The sequence below is a fragment of the Rattus norvegicus genome, chromosome 1, assembly GCF_021556685.1.
Source record: "Rattus norvegicus strain SHRSP/BbbUtx chromosome 1, alternate assembly SHRSP_T2T, whole genome shotgun sequence".
NCBI lineage: Eukaryota > Metazoa > Chordata > Mammalia > Rodentia > Muridae > Rattus > Rattus norvegicus.
In genome coordinates, this window is record NC_141534.1 from 106,971,927 (window position 1) to 106,993,067 (window position 21,141).

The 21,141-nt window shown below is 48.5% G+C and overlaps 1 protein-coding gene across 14 annotated transcripts in view; it reads right to left on the minus strand.

Moving 5' to 3' along the window:
* Nucleotides 1–15,678: 15,678 nt before the first annotated feature.
* Nucleotides 15,679–21,141, minus strand: part of Trpm4 (transient receptor potential cation channel, subfamily M, member 4) — a 29,838-nt gene continuing 24,375 nt past the window's right edge. For 8 of the 14 annotated variants that reach the window (XR_015650273.1, XR_015650268.1, XR_015650265.1 and 5 more), the window contains 6 exons: nucleotides 20,924–21,101; nucleotides 17,818–18,014; nucleotides 17,496–17,628; nucleotides 17,342–17,414; nucleotides 17,146–17,251; nucleotides 15,889–16,213 (listed from right to left, as the gene is read on the minus strand). Coding sequence is in view for 3 of the 14 variants with exons in the window: in XM_087606831.1 (XP_087462957.1) it covers nucleotides 16,209–16,213; nucleotides 17,146–17,251; nucleotides 17,342–17,414; nucleotides 17,496–17,628; nucleotides 17,818–18,014; nucleotides 20,924–21,101 (692 nt within the window). In the remaining 11 variants the exon portion in view is untranslated. Of the gene's footprint in view, nucleotides 16,214–16,494; nucleotides 16,679–17,145; nucleotides 17,252–17,341; nucleotides 17,415–17,495; nucleotides 17,629–17,817; nucleotides 18,015–20,923; nucleotides 21,102–21,141 lie in introns of all 14 variants that reach the window. The other 6 variants (XR_015649831.1, XR_015649926.1, XR_015650107.1 and 3 more) reach the window with 2 other exon arrangements.

The following is a 21,141-nucleotide window of genomic DNA, read 5'->3' on the forward strand; positions in this document are numbered from 1 at the left end:
TCAGAGGTCACCTGATCTTACCTGTGAGGAACCATCAAAAAGTCCAAAGAGAGCCAGGTGATTTGTATTTAATTTCAACACTCAGGAGGCAGAGGCAGAGGCAGAGGCAGGTGGATCTCTGAGTTGAAGGCCAGCCTGGTTCTAGGACAACCAGGGCTACACAGACCAACTCTGTCTCAAAAACCAAATCCAAAACCAAAAAAAGGCCAAACAGAAATTCCAAGGGAAAAGCAGTCTGACCTGTACAATGTCAGTCCCTGGGGGGACAGCGGAGAACAGACAGATCTGCCAGAGGTGGGGCTTCGATCGGGATATGAAGTGAATGAATGAATGGATAAATGGGGAAAAGTGGAAATTGAAGAAAAAGGGGGGAAAAGCTATTGCGGCACCTCAGAGAAATGAATGGGGTCTGGAAATTAGATGTAGATCAATACGAGTTGCTGGGCCTGGAGAGATAGATGCGAGCTCTAGGCGGCTTTTGCAGAGGCTGGAGTTTGGTTCCCCAGCACCCACCTGGAGCAGCTCACAATGGCCTGTAGCTGTGGCTGACGTTTCCTCATTTGCTTTTTGTTGCTGTGATAAACACCACGATCAAAGGCAACTTAAGCGGGAAAGGGTTTCCTTCAGCATACCAGTTAGAGTCCATCAAGGAGGGAAGCCAGGCAGGAGCCTGAAGCAGAGACCATGGAAGGCAGTACATGGCTTGCTCAGTGAGCTTTGTTATGTGTTCCAGACCCTCTTTCGAGGAATGGCAAAGGCCATGGTAGGTTGAACCTCTCATCAACCAAGAGAATTAATTAGTCAAGACAATGCTCCCACAGACTTGCCTACATGCCAATCCGATAAAGGCAAATTTTCAATTGAGGTTTCCTCTCCCCAGGTGAGTTAAGTTGTACCCAAATTGATAGTAAAAAGTTGTAGGGTTAATGGGTCCTGCGACTGCTCCACCACAGGGCTCCGGCTGCTCCCTTGGGGACGGTTACCCTGAGGTTGACCACGCTTACCCCATGCTGTCCCCATGCTGTCACCCCGGGGGTTAGGAAGTGTGGTCTGAGTGTGGGACACAGTGAGGTTGACTTGGAGTGGGGGTTCGGGTTGGGGGGTCCCCGGGCCTACAAGGAGACTGGAGCCGTCTGGTTCTCAGGCTCTTGGGCATCCAGGCGCCACTGGAAACCCTGGAAGAACTGAGAATGGAGTGGGGGCCTGTGGGGCTGGATCTAGCCAGGGCCCAAGGGGGAAGGAGAGAGAGCTCCGACTGGTCCCATGGGGTAGTCCTTGGCTTGATGGTGGCAGTCACCACTGGGAGCACAGGGAGGTTTTCTAAGGGAAATTAGACAGAGTCTCTGTAGGCGGAAGGCCTTCTCTGTGGCTCCCCATGGCGGATCCCGATGAAAAGAGTCAGTCCATGGTTTTAAGAAATTTATTGTCGGGCTGGAGAGATGGCTCAGCAGTTAAGAGCACCCGACTCCTCTTCCAGAGGTCATGAGTTCAATTCCCAGCAACCACATGGTGGCTCACAACCATCTGTAAAGAGATCCGATGCCCTCTTCTGGCGTATCTGAAGACAGCTACAGTGTACTTATATATATAATAAATAAATCTTTAAAAAAAAAAAAAAAAGAAATTTATTGTCATTGTGAGAAGTAAATGAGTAAAACCGTACCCCACTTCTCAGGGTGGGGCCTGAGATTAAATACCTTTTGCAGTGAAGAGGGAGTGTCCGAGAAGGAAAGGTTATTGGCTAAGCCTCCAGGCCTTAAAGTACTTCATTATAATGGAGATCTGTCTTGTCCTTTAACTTGTCCTCTAACTGTGGAGGGGCTTGGGGTACTGCCTTTATGGCCTTATGGCCACAAATCTATGGAGGGCTGTGGCTAGTGACAGGGCCTGGTTTGCTGAGAGTCAGGCGAAACGCCTACTGTCCCTTTCAGGGTCACCAGGGTTTCAGGCCTTAGCTGAAGCAGGAGCCAGGGTCTTTCACAGTCCCACAAAAAGTCACAGGATCTAATATCCTAATCAGGCCTCTGCTGGCATATCCACACATGCACACGTACACGCTCACGTGCATGTGCACTAACACAACACACACACACCACAAATCAGGAAGAGGAGAGATTGGGGTTGGGGATTTAGCTCAGTGGTAGAGCGCTTGCCTAGCAAGCGCAAGGCCCTGGGTTCGGTCCCCAGCTCAGGAAAAAAAAAAAAAAAGGAGAGATAAATGGGGATTTTGAAGGTGTTATTCCTGGACAGAAGGTGGGTCTCAGCCTGAGTCCAGACCTGGGTCCTCACCTCGGTAGTCTTTTGAACGGATATGTGGAGTTGAGGTGGAAGGGGTGACTCAGGAGAGACAGAGTGGGGTGCTTAATTCCAGCAGAGATTGCATATGTTAAGGAGGCTGTGCTAGTTAGATTGATTCAAATTGGATCACCTTCATGAGTGTGGCCTGTGGTCTGTGACCTTTTCTTGATTGTTAATTGATGATGGAGGGCCAAGCTCACCACGGTCACTCACTGTGGACAGTGCCATCCCTGGGCAGGTGGCTCTGGCTTGGGACCAAGCCCGTAAACATCATCCTTCCTGAGTCATGGTCTCTACTTAAGCTCCTCTCTCCAGGTTCTGTCCTCATACTCCTGCTCTGATGTCCCTAGATGATAGACTAGAAACTGTGAGCTAAAACAAACCTTTTCCTCTCCAGGTTGCTTTTGGTCATGGCATTTATTACAGCACAGAAAGCATACTTAGAGATAAAATTGTCTCATTGACCGAGGTGAACAAAATAGCTTCCTCCTTTAAATTCATGTAACGTGTATGTACACAGGAGTGCAGTGCCCATGGTGATCAGAGGCCCTGTGCTAACAGCAGTTGTGAGCCTTCCAACAGAGGCCCCAAGAACTGGCCTTGGGTCCCCTCAGGACTCTAAAGCACTGGGCACAACACCCCCATGGGACAGCTTTAGAAGGTAGAATTTGGGCAGCAAGGAGGTCAGAACCACTTCGTAAGAGCCAAGAGGACATGCGGAGGCCATTGCTATCTTTTTAGTAACAGACTTCAGGAGAGTGAGTCTCTTGGTATGTTCAGCAATCATGAAGTTTTCAGGCAGGTAAGAGAGAATCCATCAAGCCTCACACTAAGAGGACAATGTCAGAAATATTAGTCAAGGACACAGACGACACGTGTTTACCTAAATGTGGACGGATGATTCTTTAGGGATAGTTTTGTTTTGTTATTTTCCCCTTGTTTGTGTGATTGCTTGTTAGAGAGCATCTCACTATGTAGCCCTGACAGGCCTAGAAGCTCCCCCTGCATCTGCCTTCCAAGTGCTAACATTAAGGGTGTGTCCCACCATGGGTAATTTAAATGAGAATGACTCTCACAGGCTCCATTATTTGAACACTTGGTTTTCAGCTAGTGGAACTGTTTGGGAAGGACTAGGAGGTGTGTCCTCACTGTAAGAGGTGTGTCACACAGGATAGGCTTGAGGTTTCAAAAGCCTATGCCATTCCCAATTAGTCTCTCTCTCTCTCTCTCTCTCTCTCTCTCTCTCTCTCTCTCCCTCTCCCTCTCCCTCTCCCTCTCCCCCTCCCCCTCCCCCTTGCTTGAAGATAATGATGTGAGCTCTCAGCTGCTACTCCAGTGCCTGCCTGCCTGCCTGCCTGCCTGCCTCCCATTATTCTCCCTACTATGACGGTCATGGACTCACCCCATGAAACTGTAGGCTCCAATAAACTTTCTTGTACAAGTTGCCTTGGTTGTGACATCTCTTCAGAGCAATAGAGAAGAAAGACACCTACCATGCCTGGCTGTTTGTTTACTGTTCGAGACAGGGTCTTTCATAGCTCAGTCTAGCTTCTAATTCTCAAGGTAGCCCAGGATAACTTTGAACTCCTGATCCTCCTCCCTCTAACCCTTGAGTGCCGATGTCACAGGCATGCACCACCACTCTCAACTCTTTGGGGATAGAAGAATAATCTGAGGCAGCTCAAGCTCCAGGGTCCACTGAGACGTGGTAGGAGCTTGTCACCTGGGGACCTTTGAGTTGAGGAGACAGACAAAATACAGACCTATGGGTGCAGGTGTCCAGCTAGCTTTCTAGTCTTTAGTCAGTACAGGACCCCAGCCCACAGTTAGTGTATATGTTCACACATCAATAAACCTAATAAGGGTAGTTCCTTGGGATTTTTGGTTGGCAGTTCTAACTCCTGACTAGTTGACAGCATTACCCGTCGTAGTTGGCATATTTCCTGAGCTTGTTGGATTGACCTGCACCCAAGATCAGGACCAGAAGCAAGAAAGGCCTGCCACAGAGAACTTCCAAGAGACTAGGCTGAGTTCAAACTTCAGTGCGTTTCTCATGTCCTGGAGAGCAGTGTAGAGTGAGCCTAAGCCAAGGCTGGCTGCTCCATTCCACCTCCCCAGAAGACCCAGGGCTCTGAGGTTTGTGAATATGATGAGTGGTCACACAAGTTTCAGGTGTAATTTGGGTCATCTATGAGGTGAGCTCAGGGCTATTGTCAGTCTAGTGCAATATCATCATGGCGGGAAGCATGGTGGCACACAGGCAGACGTGGTGATGGAGAGGTAGCAAAGAGTTCTAGATCTTGATCTGCAGACAGCAGGAAGGGAGAGAGACACTAGCCTGTGTAGGATGATGTCCTTATGCAGTAAGGCAGGTCCAGGATAAGGCATAGCCTATCACTGGATGAGAAGGAAGGGTAGGCGGGAAAAAGTCTAAGGGAGAGAGAGGAGGAGGAGAAGCAAAAAATCAAAATGAAGTCTAGGGAGGAGGATGGCTCAGATTTAAGTGAACTAGATCAATTGTATCTTGTATACGTGGGCGGTTTATATCTTTATCAATTGGCAGTGGATTTACTGTGTGGATGAATTATGGATTGAGAATTTAACATGTAAATCTAATTGCTAAATTGCAAGTTTCTGGAACTTTGATTTTACTGGGCTAAAGAGGACAATGCGTGAAGGAAATGGCTGAGAGGTGTTTGGAGCTCGCAGATCTGGTTCTGTTTCCCAAGCACAGAGTGCAAACTCTCAGGGCTTGCAGAATGAGATATGTGTGAGTGTGTGTCTGTGTCTGTGTGTATGTGAGTGTGTGTGTATGTATCTGTGTGTATGTCTGTATGTATGAGTGTGTGTGTGTCTGTGTATGTGTCTGTATGTGTGAGTATGTGTGTTTGTGTGTGTGCATCTGTATGTGTGAGTGTGTGTGTCTGTGTGTGTGTCTGTGTGTGTGTGTCTGTGTGTGTGTCTGTGTGTATGTGAGTGTGTGTGTATCTGTGTGTGTCTGTATGTATGAGTGTGTGTCTGTGTGTGTATCTGTGTGTATGTGAGTGTGTGTGTATCTGTGTGTGTGTCTGTATGTATGAGTGTGTGTGTGTCTGTGTATGTGCATCTGTATGTGTGAGTGTGTGTGTGTCTCTTTGTGTGTCTGTGTGTGTGAGTGTGTGTGTCTCTATGTGTGTGTGTGAGAGAGAGTGTGTGTGTGTCTGTATATCGTGTGTGTGTGTGTATGTGTATGTGTACATGAGGGCAAGTACCTATGCAGGTCAGAAGCATTAGCTCTCCTGGAATTCTAGTTTTGAGCCACCTGACATGCTCTTAACCTCTGAGCCGTCTCTCCAGCTCAGTGTTCCTTGTATATTGAGACAGGGTCTCTCACTGGCCTTATGAGGCTGGCTATCAGCCCCAGGGATCTTGTCCCCTGCCCTGGGATTACAGTTTCACCCTATTATACCAGGTCCTCATGCTTGCGAGCACAGCACCAATGGAGCTACCTCCAGCCTACGGGGAGGTTACTGCTCTTGTCCAAGTTAGATGCAGGTATCTTGGTTGCTCTTAGCTTCTTGGGCTTTTCCTGTTCTTTCCTACTGTAGGTGGGGCAGGAGGCTCCTGACACACTCCTGTCAGTCTGCCAATGAGACACATCACTCTGTGGTGCTTTCAACACAGCTTTGATGCCTTTGCTATTCGCTTCCAACATTCATATCACTTCTGTCTCTGACCTAGAAGTCACTCAAATCTCTTTCAAGGAAATCATGCCAGGTTTGGGCTCCCTCATACCCTCTGTGGTGGTTTGAAAGAAAACAGCCCCCATATACTCACTGAGATTGGCACTATTAGGAGGTGTGGCCATGCTGGAGGAGTGCATCACTAGAGGTGGGCTTTGAGGTCTCATATACTCAAGCCAGGCTTGTTGCAGTAAAAATTAAAAAAGGAACATTTTCTGTCAGTTCCCATGAGTCGGATCCCCTTGCTCCAGCTGCTACCCTGTCACATGGTCCACAAGCTGCCCACTCCCAACTGTTTTCCTTTTAGCTGCCCTCTTCTCACTCCCCTAGGCAGTAATTACCATCTCTCTCTCTCTCTCTCTCTCTCTCTCTCTCTCTCTCTCTCTCTCTCTCTGTTACACACATACACACACACACACACACACACACACACACACACACACACACACACACGCCTAAAAGTAAAATTGCTTGGACTGTAACTTTTCTGCTACTTTGTGGGTTCTCCTCATGGGTTCTCTTGGCTCAGCTCAGCTTCTCCTGGCTCAATGGTCTCCTATTTCTACAAACAGTAACCAGTTCTCTTAACTTCCTGCCATCCCTCCTCCCAGTTTCCAGCTCAGCCCCTTCAAATATTTCTCCCAGCAGTTCCTCCCTCAGTTCTGCAACAGTCTGCTTAAACAGCCCCTTCTCCCAGTTTTCCCAATACTAACAGCTCCAAGCTATAACAACTGTTCTAATTATCTATTATACCAATGACCTTACCCTTAAAATGGTTGATGAACAAGTCTGTGTGGATAGATCGGTGACCCTTATCTAAAGAAAAATTACAGGCCTTGAGCAGCTACTATGAGAGCAGTCGGAGGCTCAACATATGGAAGAATCTATCAGCCCATGGGATTCCCCTGTATTTGTTATAAAAAAGAAGTCGTGAAAATGGAGTACGATAACGGATTTGAGAGTGATGAATAGACTAGTCCAACCAATGGGTCTGTCACAGCCTGAATGTCTTTACTTTCTTTATTCCTAAGGCATGGCCTATGATAGTAATTCATGTAAAAGGCTGTTACAGGTGCCTATGTGTAATAATGCTCAGCCTGTAAAAAGGTATCAGTGGAAAACTCCTCCACAGGGAATATTAAACAGTCCAACTCTATGTCAGTAGTTTGTGCAACGACCACAAGAAACAGTTTGTGGATACTGGATTCCTTCAATCCAGTATTTATCAATACATGGATGATATTTTGCTGGCCAATTCTGATGCAGATACTTTAGAGAAAATGTTTGATGGAACAAAAATAATTTTTTCTTGATGGGGTTTGCAGATTGCTTCTGAATAAAAATTCAGAGAGGAGATTCTATTAACTATGTGGGTTATAAAATTAGTCAACAAAAAATTCCACCACAGAAGGTACAGATCAGAAGAGATCAGTGGCGACTCTTAACGATTTTCAAAAATTAATGGGAGCTATTAATTGGCTATGGCCCACCATTGGATTAACTACTCAAGAGTTAAACTTTTTTTTCAATTGTTACAAGGAAATTTGTACTTAAACAGTCCAACAAGATGGTTATCAATTGAAGGAGAGAGAGAGAGAGAGAGAGAGAGAGAGAGAGAGAGAGAGAAAGAGAGAGAGAGAGAGCGCTAACTGTGGTAGAACAGAAACTGTGTTTGGTTAATTTGCCTTCAACTCCTCACTTCCCTACTGGGCTCATTATGCAAAGAGAAGATAGTATTTTTAGAATGAGCCTCCATAGCACATAAACTAAAAAATTAAATATTTACATAGAAATGGTTTTTTATTTAATTTTAAAAGGAAGAATAAGAGTATGCCATTTACTAGGAACAGACCCAGCAGAAATCATAGGACCTCATACTAATGCTGAGACTATGTCATTATAGATGAGCAAAGATGACTGGCAAAGAACTCATAGCAACTATTTGGGATAAATTAATGAAAAATATCCTAAAATTAACCATCTGCAGTCTATGAAATGAACTAATTGGATTCTCTCACATACATCAGAAAAATAATCAAAGTACTTCAAAGCCCATATACTTCAGCTCAAAAATCAGAGTTGTATGCAATTCTTATGGTATTATTAGATTTTACCGAACCTCTTAATACAATTTCTGACTTTCAATATGCAGAAAGAGTTGTTTTGCATATAGAGACTGCTGATTGTAGTCCCTAAGTGGCATGCTGCAAAAGTCATCAAAATGGAGGCTCCTGCCAAAATGTCCCTATCTCTGGAACACTGTCCCACCTCAGCATTGTGTAGTTCGAGGACACCCTCCCATCCAAGCTGAAACCCGGGACACGGAGAAGGATGTGTTAGCATCAGAATGGAAGTCAGTGAATGTTCTGCCTTGCAGATGCAGATTTGTTTATATTTCCATAGGCGACGGAAAGTTGTAGATGCCATCAAAACTAATGACGCTCAGAGTTGAGCAGGGGAGATCTTCTGAAAACCTTGGCCACTGACTCAGAAGGAGACAAGAGAGCCTCACCAGTCACTGCCTTCCCTGTCAGGCAGAAAAGTGTGGGCAAGAAACAGTCCAGGAGCCTAAAAGGTTCAGGAAGCAACACTCAAGTACCTGGAAGGGAAGCATCGCTGTTAGGTTCTTACCTCAGTTGTGGATGTGTGTCTGAAAGACCAACAGAAAGATCGCATCCGATGCGAGAGAACCCTGGAAAAGACATGGAGAAGCAAAAATCACAACAGTAGTGTGGCTACAGGGAGCACCCAGGGCAGCTTCAAAACTGCATAATTGGTTGCTAAAACAAATGGGGGTGGAATGTAGGGTGATTTATTTTGTGTGCCTGGCCCTTTAAAGGATCCCTGGTTGCTAGTCAACTGGCCTTTCTGAAAGCTTAGCTGGTCTAACTGCTTGACCCTGTGACCTTCAGTGTTGGCTGCCTCTTGGACTACTGGGAAAGCAGAAGCTATAAACAAGCCAGCTGAGGCTGAGAGGAGGGGGTAGGGTTCAGCTCTCAGCTGGTGTCAGGGTGTTAGAGAAGATGGTTGGTGCTGGAAGGAAGAAGATTGAGTAGGGCAAAGAAGAGATTGAGCAGAGAGAAACACGGAGACAGCAATCCTCACTCAGGAGAAGCTGAGCTGAGCCAGAGAAGATATGGTTCGGAGACAGAAGAACGGTTCAGAGAACCTACTAGGCAGCGGGCGATGGGGGTGGGGGAGACAGAAAGCTACACTGTTGTAGCGGCGGACACCTTTAATCTCACCACTTGGAGGAGAGGCAGGCAGATCGCTATGAGTTTGAGCACAACTTGCTCTACATAGTGAGTTCCCGAATAGCCAGGCCTACAGAGTGAGACCCTGTTCCAAAACAAAACAACGCAACAAATGGGCAAAAGAATGGAAAGACAGCTCAGTGGCAAACATGATGAAGTAGCAGTTCCAGCACTCCGTGTATAAACTGACAACATGACAGAGTGTGGTATGTTTAAGGGGAAGGTTTTTATTGTAGATACGAGAGAACAGCCAGAGGCATCTGGAAGAGTGACGGAGGGAGGGGGAGCATGGGCTGGGGTAGCTGGGGGGGGCGAGGGGGACGTGGAGGGGGGTCGAAGTGTCAGAAACACAGGCCAGGCCTAGTGTCACGCTCTCTTCCTGCTGCCTGTAGGCCCAGATGTAAACCTCTTGGCTACCTCTCCAGCACCCTGCCTACCTGCAGCCGCCAAGCTTCCAACCCTATAATAATGGATGAACCTCTGAAACCATAAGCCAGCCACAGTTAAATGTTTTCCTTTGTAAGACTTTCCTTGATCATAGTGTTTCTTCGCAGCAATAGAATCCCTAAGAGACAGGGGATAGAGAATAGAGAAAAGAAAGAAAGAAAGAAAAGGAAAGAAAGAAAGGAAGAAAGAAAGAAAGAAAGAAAGAAAGAAAGAAAGAAAGAAAGAAAGTGGCCTAGCAGAGAGAGAGGGTGTGGTGGTTTGAGTGAAAATGGCCCCATTGACCCATAGGGACTGGCACTATTAGGAGGTGTGGCCTTATTGGAGGGGGTGTGGTCTTTTGGAGGGGTGTGGCCTTATTGGAGGGGGTGTGGTCTTGTTGGAGGGGTGTGGCCTTATTGGAGGAGGAGGAGTGGCCTTGTTGGAGGAGGTGTGGTCTTGTTAGAGGGGGTGTGGCCTTATTGGAGGAGGTGTGGTCTTGTTGGAGGGGTGTGGCCTTATTGGAGGAGGTGTGGTCTTGTTGGAGGAGGTGTGGTCTTGTTGGAGGAGGTATGGTCTTGTTGGAGGGGGTGTAGCTTTGTTGAGGGAGTGTGACTTTGAGGTCTCAGAAGCTCAAGCCAGTTCCCTCCCTACCTATCGAGATGGAGAACTCTCAGCTCCTTCTCTAGCACCATGTCTGCCTGCACACTGCCACCCTTCCTGTATGACAATAATAATTAAGTCTCATAAAGTGTAAGGTAGCCCCAGTTAAATGTTTTCCTTATAGGAATTGCTGTAGTCATGGTGTCTCCTCATAGACATAGCAACCCTAAGTAAGACAGAGTATAGCCCCAAAATAGCAGGGTTATAAGGAGGATGACAAACTTGGGCAAAGGAAGCCTGTGAGTTTGAGGGAGTCTAGGGTAGGGAGGAGGTGAGAAGAATTAACCTGGACTCTGAAATGTGTAACAGGCACTGTGATACTGAGGGGGCTGCAGCCAGCATGTGTATGGTAATAGGCACCACAGACAGCCATTTGTCCCTTCTGAAAGAGGTAAGGGAAATGACACTTTTTGTTAGAGGGACCTGGCTCCACAGGTTCCTGAAGAACTTTGCTCCTCCACCTGAAATCCTCCCGTGGTCCAAGGTTGAGCCCATTTCTGGACATCTGGACTGCTTTGAGGGGGTTGAAGTCTCCTTTGCACCTAACAAGGATGGGAAAGCAGGAGAAGCAGCATGAGACTGAGGTCAGCCGTCTGAGGTATATAAAAGTCGCAGACTGGGCAACAGACTAAGGAACTGTCTTTAACATTCCTGATCAACCTCTTCCTGTGACCTGTGGGCAAAAAGACCTTTGTGCCCCAGCCCTTAACAGCACAGCTGGGGTTGTTCAGAGAGAGAAACAGGCCCCTTCTTTCTTCTCCTCCCTTCTGCAATTTTTCACACAGGGGGTATTTCCCCAAAGGAGGGGATGTCTGTTTTCCTGCCCAGAAAGCTGAGCGTGGATATCATTTACGAGCCGGGGACCTTTTTGCTATCTGTGGAGTCAGACCTCATCTAAATCCCCCAGAATGATTGTGGCTGACTCTCCCTCCCTGACCACTATCTTTAGCTCCCAGTTACTAGAGCCCATCTTAGGGGCATGTCACAGGTGCTGCTGACCTCTGTGCTACCCATCAGAGACCACTGGGGTGACTCCAGGAAGCAGTAGGTCTAAAGAGACTCCATCAGCTACTGTGAGCCTTGTGCTCACCTTTGACATCGCCACCTTCCACTCAGCACACGCATACAACACATAGTCACTACACAGCCCCGGCTGTCCTGGAACTCACTCAAAGTCACAGAGATCCTCCGCCTCTGCCTCCTTAGTGCTGGGATTAACGGCTTGCACCAGTTCTGCCCACCTACTCACTCCACTTTTGTTTTTAGAGACTTAAACTGTCAGCATCCTCAACAAGCACTATGGGCTAAGACCTAAAGGCCAAATAATAATTTGAGTTTTGCAAGACATATGGCGTCTACCATATAGTCACATTAGGTACAAATAAATTTTAGCTTGTGTGCCAGGTCACTGGCCAAATTGTGTGTGTGTGTGTTTTGTTGTTGTTGACTGAACTGAATGTCTAGCTCATGCAAAGCAATGTCTCAGCCCCTAAACCACACCCCCAGCCCCTCACTGGGCGACTCTAGGCAGGGGCTCTACTCATGAGCCACGCCCCCAGACCCTCATGGGGGCGACTCTAGGCAGGAAATCTCCAGAGTTACCTCCCCTGCCTTATTTGTTGTCTTGTTGTTGTTATTTTAACTTTGAAACAGTTTCACTAAGTTGCCCAGGCCAACCTTGAATTCATTCTATAGCCCAGAATAATTAGCCTCAGCCCCTGAGGACTGTGATCACAGTAGACTGAACCAACTTCTCTGTTAGGCTGCTCGGTGGATAACGGCACATCAGCCCCAAGAGACCATCCATCGGCAGCAGGACCTGAAATTTTCAAAACAGTTTGTATAATCCTCCCTCTGCATTGGTCTGTTATTATTCAAGGCACAACCAAGAAGATACGAAGTTTCCTAGGGATGGCCACTCGCACTAACAAATGGCATAAGCTGCGTGAGCCCAGAGTTGAGGCAAGTGGGACTCCGGTCCTTCTGAGCTGAATTTTTACCACTTTATTCCTGTTGCTGGTGATGTTCAGCTAGCGTAGAGAAACCTTCAATGGAGACTGTAGTGACTGCTGCCACCTAGCGGACACATCAGCCCTTACCACAGTCCCAACCAGTCATTCAAGGGTTGGGGTGTCTGTGAATTGAGGTACCTACCATTATACACTTCTAGTAATGTGGGGGGACGGGGAGGGAGCTGAGATTTTATTCAAAGGGGCAAAGGGACAGTTGCTACTTTAAAAAAAGATTTATTTATTTTTATGTATATGAGTACACTGCAACTGTCTTCAGACACACTAGAAGAAGCATCAGATCCCATAAAAGATGGTTGTGAGCCACCATGTGGTTGCTGGGAATTGAACTCAGGACTTCGGGAAGAGCAGTCAATGATCTTAACTGCTGAGCCATCTCTCCAGCACCACTTTCTCATGCAAAACCGAGAGGACCTAACTGTGGGAGTGTGGTGACGGTGTATGCCTATAATCTCAGATTTTGGGAGGCTGAAGATGAAGAATGATGACTTAGAGGCCAGCTTTGCCTACATAGCAAGACCTTGCCTCATAAAGAAATAAAAATAAACAAACGTCCTGAAATAGTCTGAGGACGGGACAAGGTGAGTTCTTGAGCACAGAATTTACATTCAGCAGTTCCCGGCCGTTTGGTAGTCGGTTTTCCGCTAACCAACCCTGAAGTGGGGGTGTGAGATGGGGAAATCAAAGTCTCTGGGCTCCAGCCTGTTCCTGCAAGGATCTCTTGAGAGTGATTGAGAGGCAGTTCTTCCATGCATGGGCTCGCAGCTCCGTCCGGCAGGTGGCGCTGTCGTAATGGAAAGCGGCATCTGAGGATTCCAAAGGCAAAGTCACCAAAGCTGCTTTTTCCTTCCTCCCTGTGGAGTTGCAGATTTTTCAGGTAGCCTGGGGACGAAGAGCAGCTCCGGATCTGGAGGATCCTCTGGTACCCAGGAAATAGAAGCCTCTGCGATAGCCGCTCACACCACGCTTCTTGGCAATGGAAGGCCCGGAGGCTCCTGGCAGTCCTTTCCCACTTTGAGTCTCATCAATTGGATTTGGGGGTTTTCCTTGCTATAGGCAAACCTATGGGCAGTAACTATAGCTTTATCCACCAACCAGAAGCATGGATGGGGCTAGCATGATAAAACAGTGAAGATTGTGAAGAACTTTCTTCTTTGGGCCCCAGTCAGGATGCCAGGGCGGGCCCCCGGGACCGCCTGCACTAGGGAAAAGGATCCCGCTTCACACCACAGGCCACGCCCATCATCAGCCTCCAGCCTCTTTTCTTTTTTTTTTTTTTTTTTTTTTTTTTTTTTTTTTTTTTTTTTGAGCTGGGGACCGAACCCAGGGCCTTGCGCTTGCTAGGCAAGCACTCTACCACTGAGCTAAATCCCCAACTAAAGATAGGTTGTTTCTTTCAAAGAAACTTTTTTTTTTTGGTTCTTTTTTCTTTTTGGAGCTGAGGACCGAACCCAGGGCCTTGCGCTTCCTAGGCAAGCGCTCTACCACTGAGCTAAATCCCCAAGCCCAGCCTCCATCCTCAAAGTCAGGTCCACCCTGTGACTAACTCGGCTCAAGGAGGTATCATGAGCACGTTTCTGGGAGCACTGTGCACTCTTGTCGCTCTTCTCTCCTGAGCTCCTTGTGTTTCGATGTCAAATGTGTTCACGTGATGGAACATTTGTTTTCCAACAGGTGGCATCCTTTGGAGAAAATGTGGGACTTTTGGTGATGAAAAGCTGAAGACCGGAAGTAGGTCGTTGGAGGCGAGACTTTGAGCGGATCCCGGTTTCCAGTAAATCTCTGTTTCCTAGTAAGCCGTGCCATGAACTGGCTAACACCACAGATTCAGTGTGACCATGCCACCCCCACCACAGTGGACCATATTCCTTAAAATCGTGAGCCAAAATAAATCTCTCTGTTGCTTCTGTCTGTACTTTTGTAACCAAGACAGCCCCTTGCTCCTCCTGGTCACCCCCTCCACTTGCTAGATGGTGGGCGGTCTCCTCTCACCCTGACCTATAGAGCTCCTGTCCTTCCCATAGCAGTCACTCCTCACTAGACTTACACACTCCTCATCAACATTGACAGGTCTGGACTTGACTTTGCCTTGCTTATGAGTTAGTCTAGTGTCGGTTTGTAGATGCAGCCGAAAGGCACAAGACTCCAAGGCCAGACAGAGATGGGGAGGGGGCTCACCTATTCACCGTTCAGGAGGTGGTGCTAACACTTTAGCATTGGTTTCCCGGGGCTCCAAAGTTCCAAGAGGTGTAGACATTGAGGCTCCATGGGGTCCTAAAATGAACTCCTGGACTGATTTTAAAGGATTTCTTGCAAAAAGACCCAGCCAAATTTAACCATCTGGAGTGAAATTTCTGCTGGCGAGACATGCTGGTTCCTAGATCAAAAAAGGCTCAAGGGGGTCTGGGGATATAGTTAGAGTAACTTCCTAGAGTCCAGAGAGAGATGAGGGAGGAGCCCAGTGGTAGAGAGCTCCTGTTTAGAATACCCCAGTGAAGGGCTGGGCTGCCATTACTCAGTGCTGGAATGTACTTGCTGTAACCTGAGTTTGATCTCTGGGACACACGTGGTGGGAGGAAAAAAATTGCCCCCTAACTTGTCACTCTGATCTTTATCTATACATTGTAGCATCAATGTATCCCACATACACAGGAATACACACACACACACACACACACACACACACACACACACAAAGTGGAATTTTTAAAAATCTCAATTCCTAGCACCAAAGGAAAATGGACCTGCCCTTCCTTAATACATGCCAGGAAAAGTCAGTATCCTTAAACCAGTCAACAACACAAGGCCAGCCTCACAGAAAGGGACATGTGTCAGTGGACACTAGCACTAGCCCCTTATTGCCACCACCGTGACTATTTGGGTTGGTGGAAAGGACGTAGCCTTTCCAGGGAGAGTCTGGTGGTTGTACATTTGGCCGTGTTCCAGCACGACTCCATACCCAGAGAGGCAGAGAGCTGGAACCCCTCCAATTTGGAGGATGTTTTGGTTTTGATTTTTGGATGTGTCGGCTGTTGGTGACTTTCTCGCTATTTAACTAATAATCGTTGTCAGTTCAGCCTTGTCATTACCGGCTTAGTTTGTTATGGGTTATTTAGTTAAATTGCAGTGTACAACGATGTGGATTTGCCGACACCCCCGTGTGAGCGTGGCCTGCAATTTCCCACTAATTAGACTTTTTAAAGACACATATGCATTTACCTACTCAAATCTGCATCATCTGTTTGCATGTTGCCGGAGCAAATGACAGCGGCGCCCACCCTCTCTCCAGGACCGGCTCTCTTATTACCACCCTGTTAGATTCCCACAGGAAAGCAGAAAGCAGCAGGGGCTCAGACGGCCCCTGTCTCCTGCAGGGAAAGCCACCCAGACAGAGGTCTGCACAGGAGGCTCTGGGTCTAAGTCCACAGCTGCAGTGGTGGTAGAGGGTCAGACTCCCAGCTTCTTCCCCAGCCAGTTCCACATGAGTCAAGCCTCTGCTGTAATTCTCATCAAATGGCTTTATTTCCCCATTGTGGGGAAGCTGTGCATAGGGTCTGTGGTTCCTGCACCCCAGGACCTTCTGGCCTCCTCTGCTTGTGGCTGGGCCCACAAAGGGGCCAACATTGCCAGCTCAGAGCTTGATCTGCCCAAGGTCAGGCTGCTCCTGGAAGGCAGTCCCTCTGGCGAGACAGCAACCCCTGAACATGGGGTCTACGGTGAGGACAAGGCCACCAGTTGTGTAGCTTGAGGCAGACTGGGCGCAGCTCTCGGAATGAACCCTCTCAGGATGCAAACACCTAGATGTCCACCAGGGACACTCAGTCTGGAAGAGACAGAGAGGACAGAAGGTGGTGAGTACCGGGAGATGAGAGAGTGACACAAAGGTGCAGCACTGGGGGCACATTCAGTGGGTAAGGTGCCTATCATGAAAGCATGAGGCCTGAGCTCAGATTCTGCTCTGGTTAACACTGTCAACCTGCTGCAGCCTACAGTCTCTCAGGAGGAAGAGCCTCAGCTGTTTAGATCAAATTGACCTGTGGGCATGTCTGTGGGGGGTTATCTTGATTGCCCATGGATATAGGGAAGGCCCAGCCCACTACGGACAATGCTATCTCCTCGGGTGAGGAGTCTCGAACTGGATGCTGAAGCTGGCTGAGTGGAAGGCGCTGTGGTCCAGTGGACAGCGTTGTTCTGTGGCTTCTGGTGCATTTCTTTAGCTGCGAGCTTTCTGGTTATAGGTGAGAACGTCCAAGTTCTCGCCCTGCTTCCCTCACTGACGGACTGTAACCTAGGAGCATAAGTCAAATAAATCCTTCACCCCCTAAGTTGCTTGTGGGACTAGCAAGAGATATGAAACTAGAAACTAGAAAAGTACACAGCACTTATGTTAAAGGGGGTGAGGGAGTGGCACCTATGTTAACAAAAAAATGGGGGAAGGTGCACTGGCACCCTAGGGTGAACATGGGACCCACTTCAAATGCCAGGGGAGCCGGGCAGATACAGATGGATTTCCCAGAGTTCCCAGGCCAACTGGAGGACCTCCGGGCCCAGGGATAAATCCCGTTTCAAAGATTAAGGTGGAGAGGGAGAGACAGAGAGGAAGGCGGCAGACATCAACCCTGGCCTCCACGTGCACATACACGCACCCCAGCTACGCACATCCCCTTCAGCAGACCAAGCAAGGGACCCCAAGAACAATGGGAAGGCGCACGGGGGTTGGGACGATGTCTTGCAGAAGCCCAGGACCACACTGACCTTTGGACCCAGTGGGGCTTGGAGGGGGTGGCCCCCCTGGAGGCAGTAAGGCAGAGTGGCTAAGGGCCTCAGCCATCCAAGTCAGGACTCGAGAACAGTGTTGGACCTAGGAAGGCAGGGGTAAGACAAGGCAGGAGCAGGGAACCAGGTGGTCCCAGCCCTGCCAGCCCACGCCTCGCCATGCCCAAATCCTCACCTCTCTCTCCAGCCCCCTCAGACGCCGGTCATACTCTCTGATCTGTCCCAGCTGCTTCAGTGCAGTGTCCACCCTAAAAAAGAGAGAGCATTCTCCCAGCTGAAGTGACAACATCCCACCTGCAGATCCTGTCCATACCAGGTCCCCGCCTCACTTCTGGGACGTGCGTTTCAGACGCTCCGAGTCGCTGTCTCGCTTGTCACGAGCTTGTGCCAATAGGAAGTTCTCTTTGTGCACAGACTCCCAAGTCAGCAGCGTCCTCTCTGCTTCCTTAGAGAGACAGACACCTGCAGGGCCAAGTCCCAGGAATCAAAGAGCAGGCGAACTTGAGAACTTGTCCCCTCCCCAAAGCCATCAAATTCCTCATGCTCCATCTCCAGATGGCTACAGACCCTGACCCCCCGCCCCCACCTGCCCTTCTTTCCCCTCGCCTCCACCCCCGTCCCGCTCCCTTGCAGACCAAGCTCCATTCTCACGGAAGTGCTCGAAGACTGGGGAGGCGGGCAAGTTAGTCCTATGACACCTGCGCAGCCACTTGAAGAGGAGACGCAGGTGAGAGATGATGATGAGGGGTGGGGCCAGGGCAGGCCGCGAATGGAATTCCCGGATGAGGCTGTAGCGCTGCGCCTTCCAGTAGAGGTCGCTGTTGCCATGCACTTTGTTGAAGGTGTAGCTGTAGAGGCCAAAGGTCAAGAGTCACTGGAAGCCAATAAAGGACCTTGGTCATAGGATTGGATTAGGAGTTGAGATAAAGTAGTCAGAGACAGCTCTGTGGTCAAGAGCACTTGGCACCCGCAGAGGACCCACATCGGTTCTCAGCACTCATATGGAAACTCCCATTCCAAAAGATCCAGTGGAGCCTTCTGGTCTCTGCCAGCACTATCCTCATGTGGTGTACATACAGACAGACAGACATGCAGACATACTGGCAAATACTCATACACATGATAGAAATCAAAGTTTTATATGCAAGTTTCCCCTGGAAACAGACCTCCAGTCAATTAGTGAGTCCTGCTATGTGGGTTCTAGGGTCTCTGGTCCTCATGATCGAGCTACAAATGCTCTCAGCTGCCGAGCCATCTCTACAATACAAGTGCTTGTTTATTTAATGCTTGTCGGCGCACACGTTTGTGTATGTACAGATGCATGCGTGTGTGCGCATGGAGCCTGAAGGATAACCTTGCTGAGCTCCTCAGGATGCTGCCCACCTTGGAAGCATGGTCTCTCACTGGCTCACTGGTTAGAATAGACCAGTACCCCTCAGAGATCCTCCAGTCGCTGTCTTCCCAGCACTGGGATTACAATTATTCAACAATGGATGAAAAACGTGCCTGGATTCTGGGCATCAGGCTCAGGTCCTTGTACTTGCAAGACAAATGCGTTACTGACTGAGTCATGCCCACCCCACGGCACCCCACCATCTTGGCTTTGATGTTTTCAAAATTATAACAATGGGTACTTGATGTTGTTGTCGTTTGTTGTTTGTTTTTTGAGACAGGTTTCTCTGTGTAGCCCTGGCTATCCTAAAACTCACTCTGTAGACCAGGCTGGCCTTGAACTCAGAGATTTACTAGCTGCTGCCTCCCTAGTGCTAGGATCAAAGGCATGAGCCACCATTACCTGGCTTTTTTACAAAGGTTCATTTATTTTTTTTACATGTATAGCTATTTTTGCCTGCATGTATGCCTATGCACATTACCCACAGAGGCCGGAAGAGGATGTCAGATCTCCTGGAACTAGGATTACAGGCACTCTCGAGCTTTCATGCGAGTGCCGGGAATCAACTCCACGTCCTCTATGAAAGCAGTCAGCGGTCTTAACCACTGAGCCACCTCTCCCTGTTTGATTTAGGGTTTCATGTAGCCCAGGCTTCTGACCCTTCTACCTTGACCTTCCAAGTGCTGGGACAACAAGCTTGTCCACCTCACCCGCCTGAGCTCAGCTGGTTTCAAACAAGAACTTTAAGCCCTTAATGTTTTTAATGAACTCTCCTGAACGGACACAAAGACTGAAGTAGGGCCTAAACTCACACTGCAAACCAAATTAACTCCAAATGGGCCAATGATCTACAGATAAAAGCTAAAACCCAGGGGCTTGGGGATTTAGCTCAGTGGTAGAGCGCTTGCCTAGCAGGCGTAAGGCCCTGGGTTCGGTCCCCAGCTCCGAAAAAAAGAAAAAGAGAGGAAAAAAAAAAAAAAAAGCTAAAACCCAAAACCAACTCTTAGAAAGCCTGGAAGTAAGTCTCCAGACTCTGGACTTTTACTGACCCTCTGTCTGGGACTGTAAAATGTGTGTGTATGTGTGAATGTGTGTCTGAGTGTGTGAGTGTGTGTATGTGTGTGTGTGTGTTTTAATTTTTTTTTTTTTTTGGTTTTTTTCGGAGCTGGGGACCGAACCCAGGGCCTTGCGCTTCCTAGGCAAGCGCTCTACCACTGAGCTAAATCCCCAACCCCGTGTTTTAATTTTTTTCTCTTAATGTTTCCTCTTCTTACAGATAATAACCAGTTCTCCTAACTCCCTGCCAGCCCTCCTCCCAGGTTCCAGCCCAGCCCCTCCAGCCCCTTCAAACGTTTCTCCCCTCAGTTTCTCAAGAGTGTGTTTAAACAGACTCTTCTCCCAGATTTCCCAATACCAGCAGCTCCAGACTAAATCAACCGTTCCAGCCTCTCTGCTCAGCTCACTTCCCTCCAACTGTCTTCTCTTCTCACTTTGCTAGCCCAATCCCGGTCCCTTTCTCAGCCTCAGCTGGCCTTTTTATATCCTTTCCCTTTCCCAGAAATCCAAGAGGCAATCAACACTGGAGGCCATGGCACCAGGCAATTCTAACAGCCAAGAATTCTTTTTTTCTAGTCAGTGTTTCTCTGCATAGCCCTGTTTGTCCTGGAACTCACTCTATAGACCAGGCTGAACTGGAACTCAGAGATCTGCCCACCTCTGCCTCCCAAGTGCTAGGATTAAAGGCTCGGCTCAGCTAAAATTCTTAAAGAACCAGTTAACCGGCAACTGGGGATCCTTTGAAGGACCAGACATACAAAATAAATCACGTTACATGGGACAAAAACAAGAGTATAAGCAACAAAAAACAGGACTGGAGAGATGGCTCCGCTCAGGTTAAGAGCACTGGCTGCTCTTGCAAAGCATCCAGGCTCAGTTCCCAGCACCTACTTGGCGGCTCACAATCGCCTGTAACTCCAGTTCCACAGGCTCCAATGCCCTTCTTCTGACCCCTGCCGGCACTGCACACGCATATGGTACATGCATGCAAAACATTCACACACATACATAAAACAAACTGCAGACAACAAAACAGGTCACTAAAGTGGACTTCATCAAAAGAAGAAGCATTTAGCACCCTGGAGGCCCACGCATGTGATCCCAGTGCTAGGAGGCAGAGGCAAGGTTACCCTACATTCCAAGGTCAGCCTAGGCTACCGTGCCTCAGTGAGGCCAAAACAGTAGCAACAAAGTCTCAACGTCCAAGTCAGGCACAGGACCGTCCCGCACTGGCTGAAAGTTAGGACATGGCGCCTACTGAGCAGGCTCAGGTCTGGGAGAAGCCCCAGATGGCAAGGTCAGGCACACCTGAACATGGCGATGAGCAGATTGAGCAGCAGGATATTGGCCACCAGCAAGAAGACGATGAGGAGCAACACCACCAGCCAGTTGGCATACTGGGACACACAGGAGCCTGCGACCGGCCCCTCCGGGTGAGCCCAGGAGCCCCGCTCGGCAGAGCAGTTACTGGGATTCATGAGGGCCACTGCAAAGGGAACAGCGGATGTGAGCAGAGGGGTGCAGGG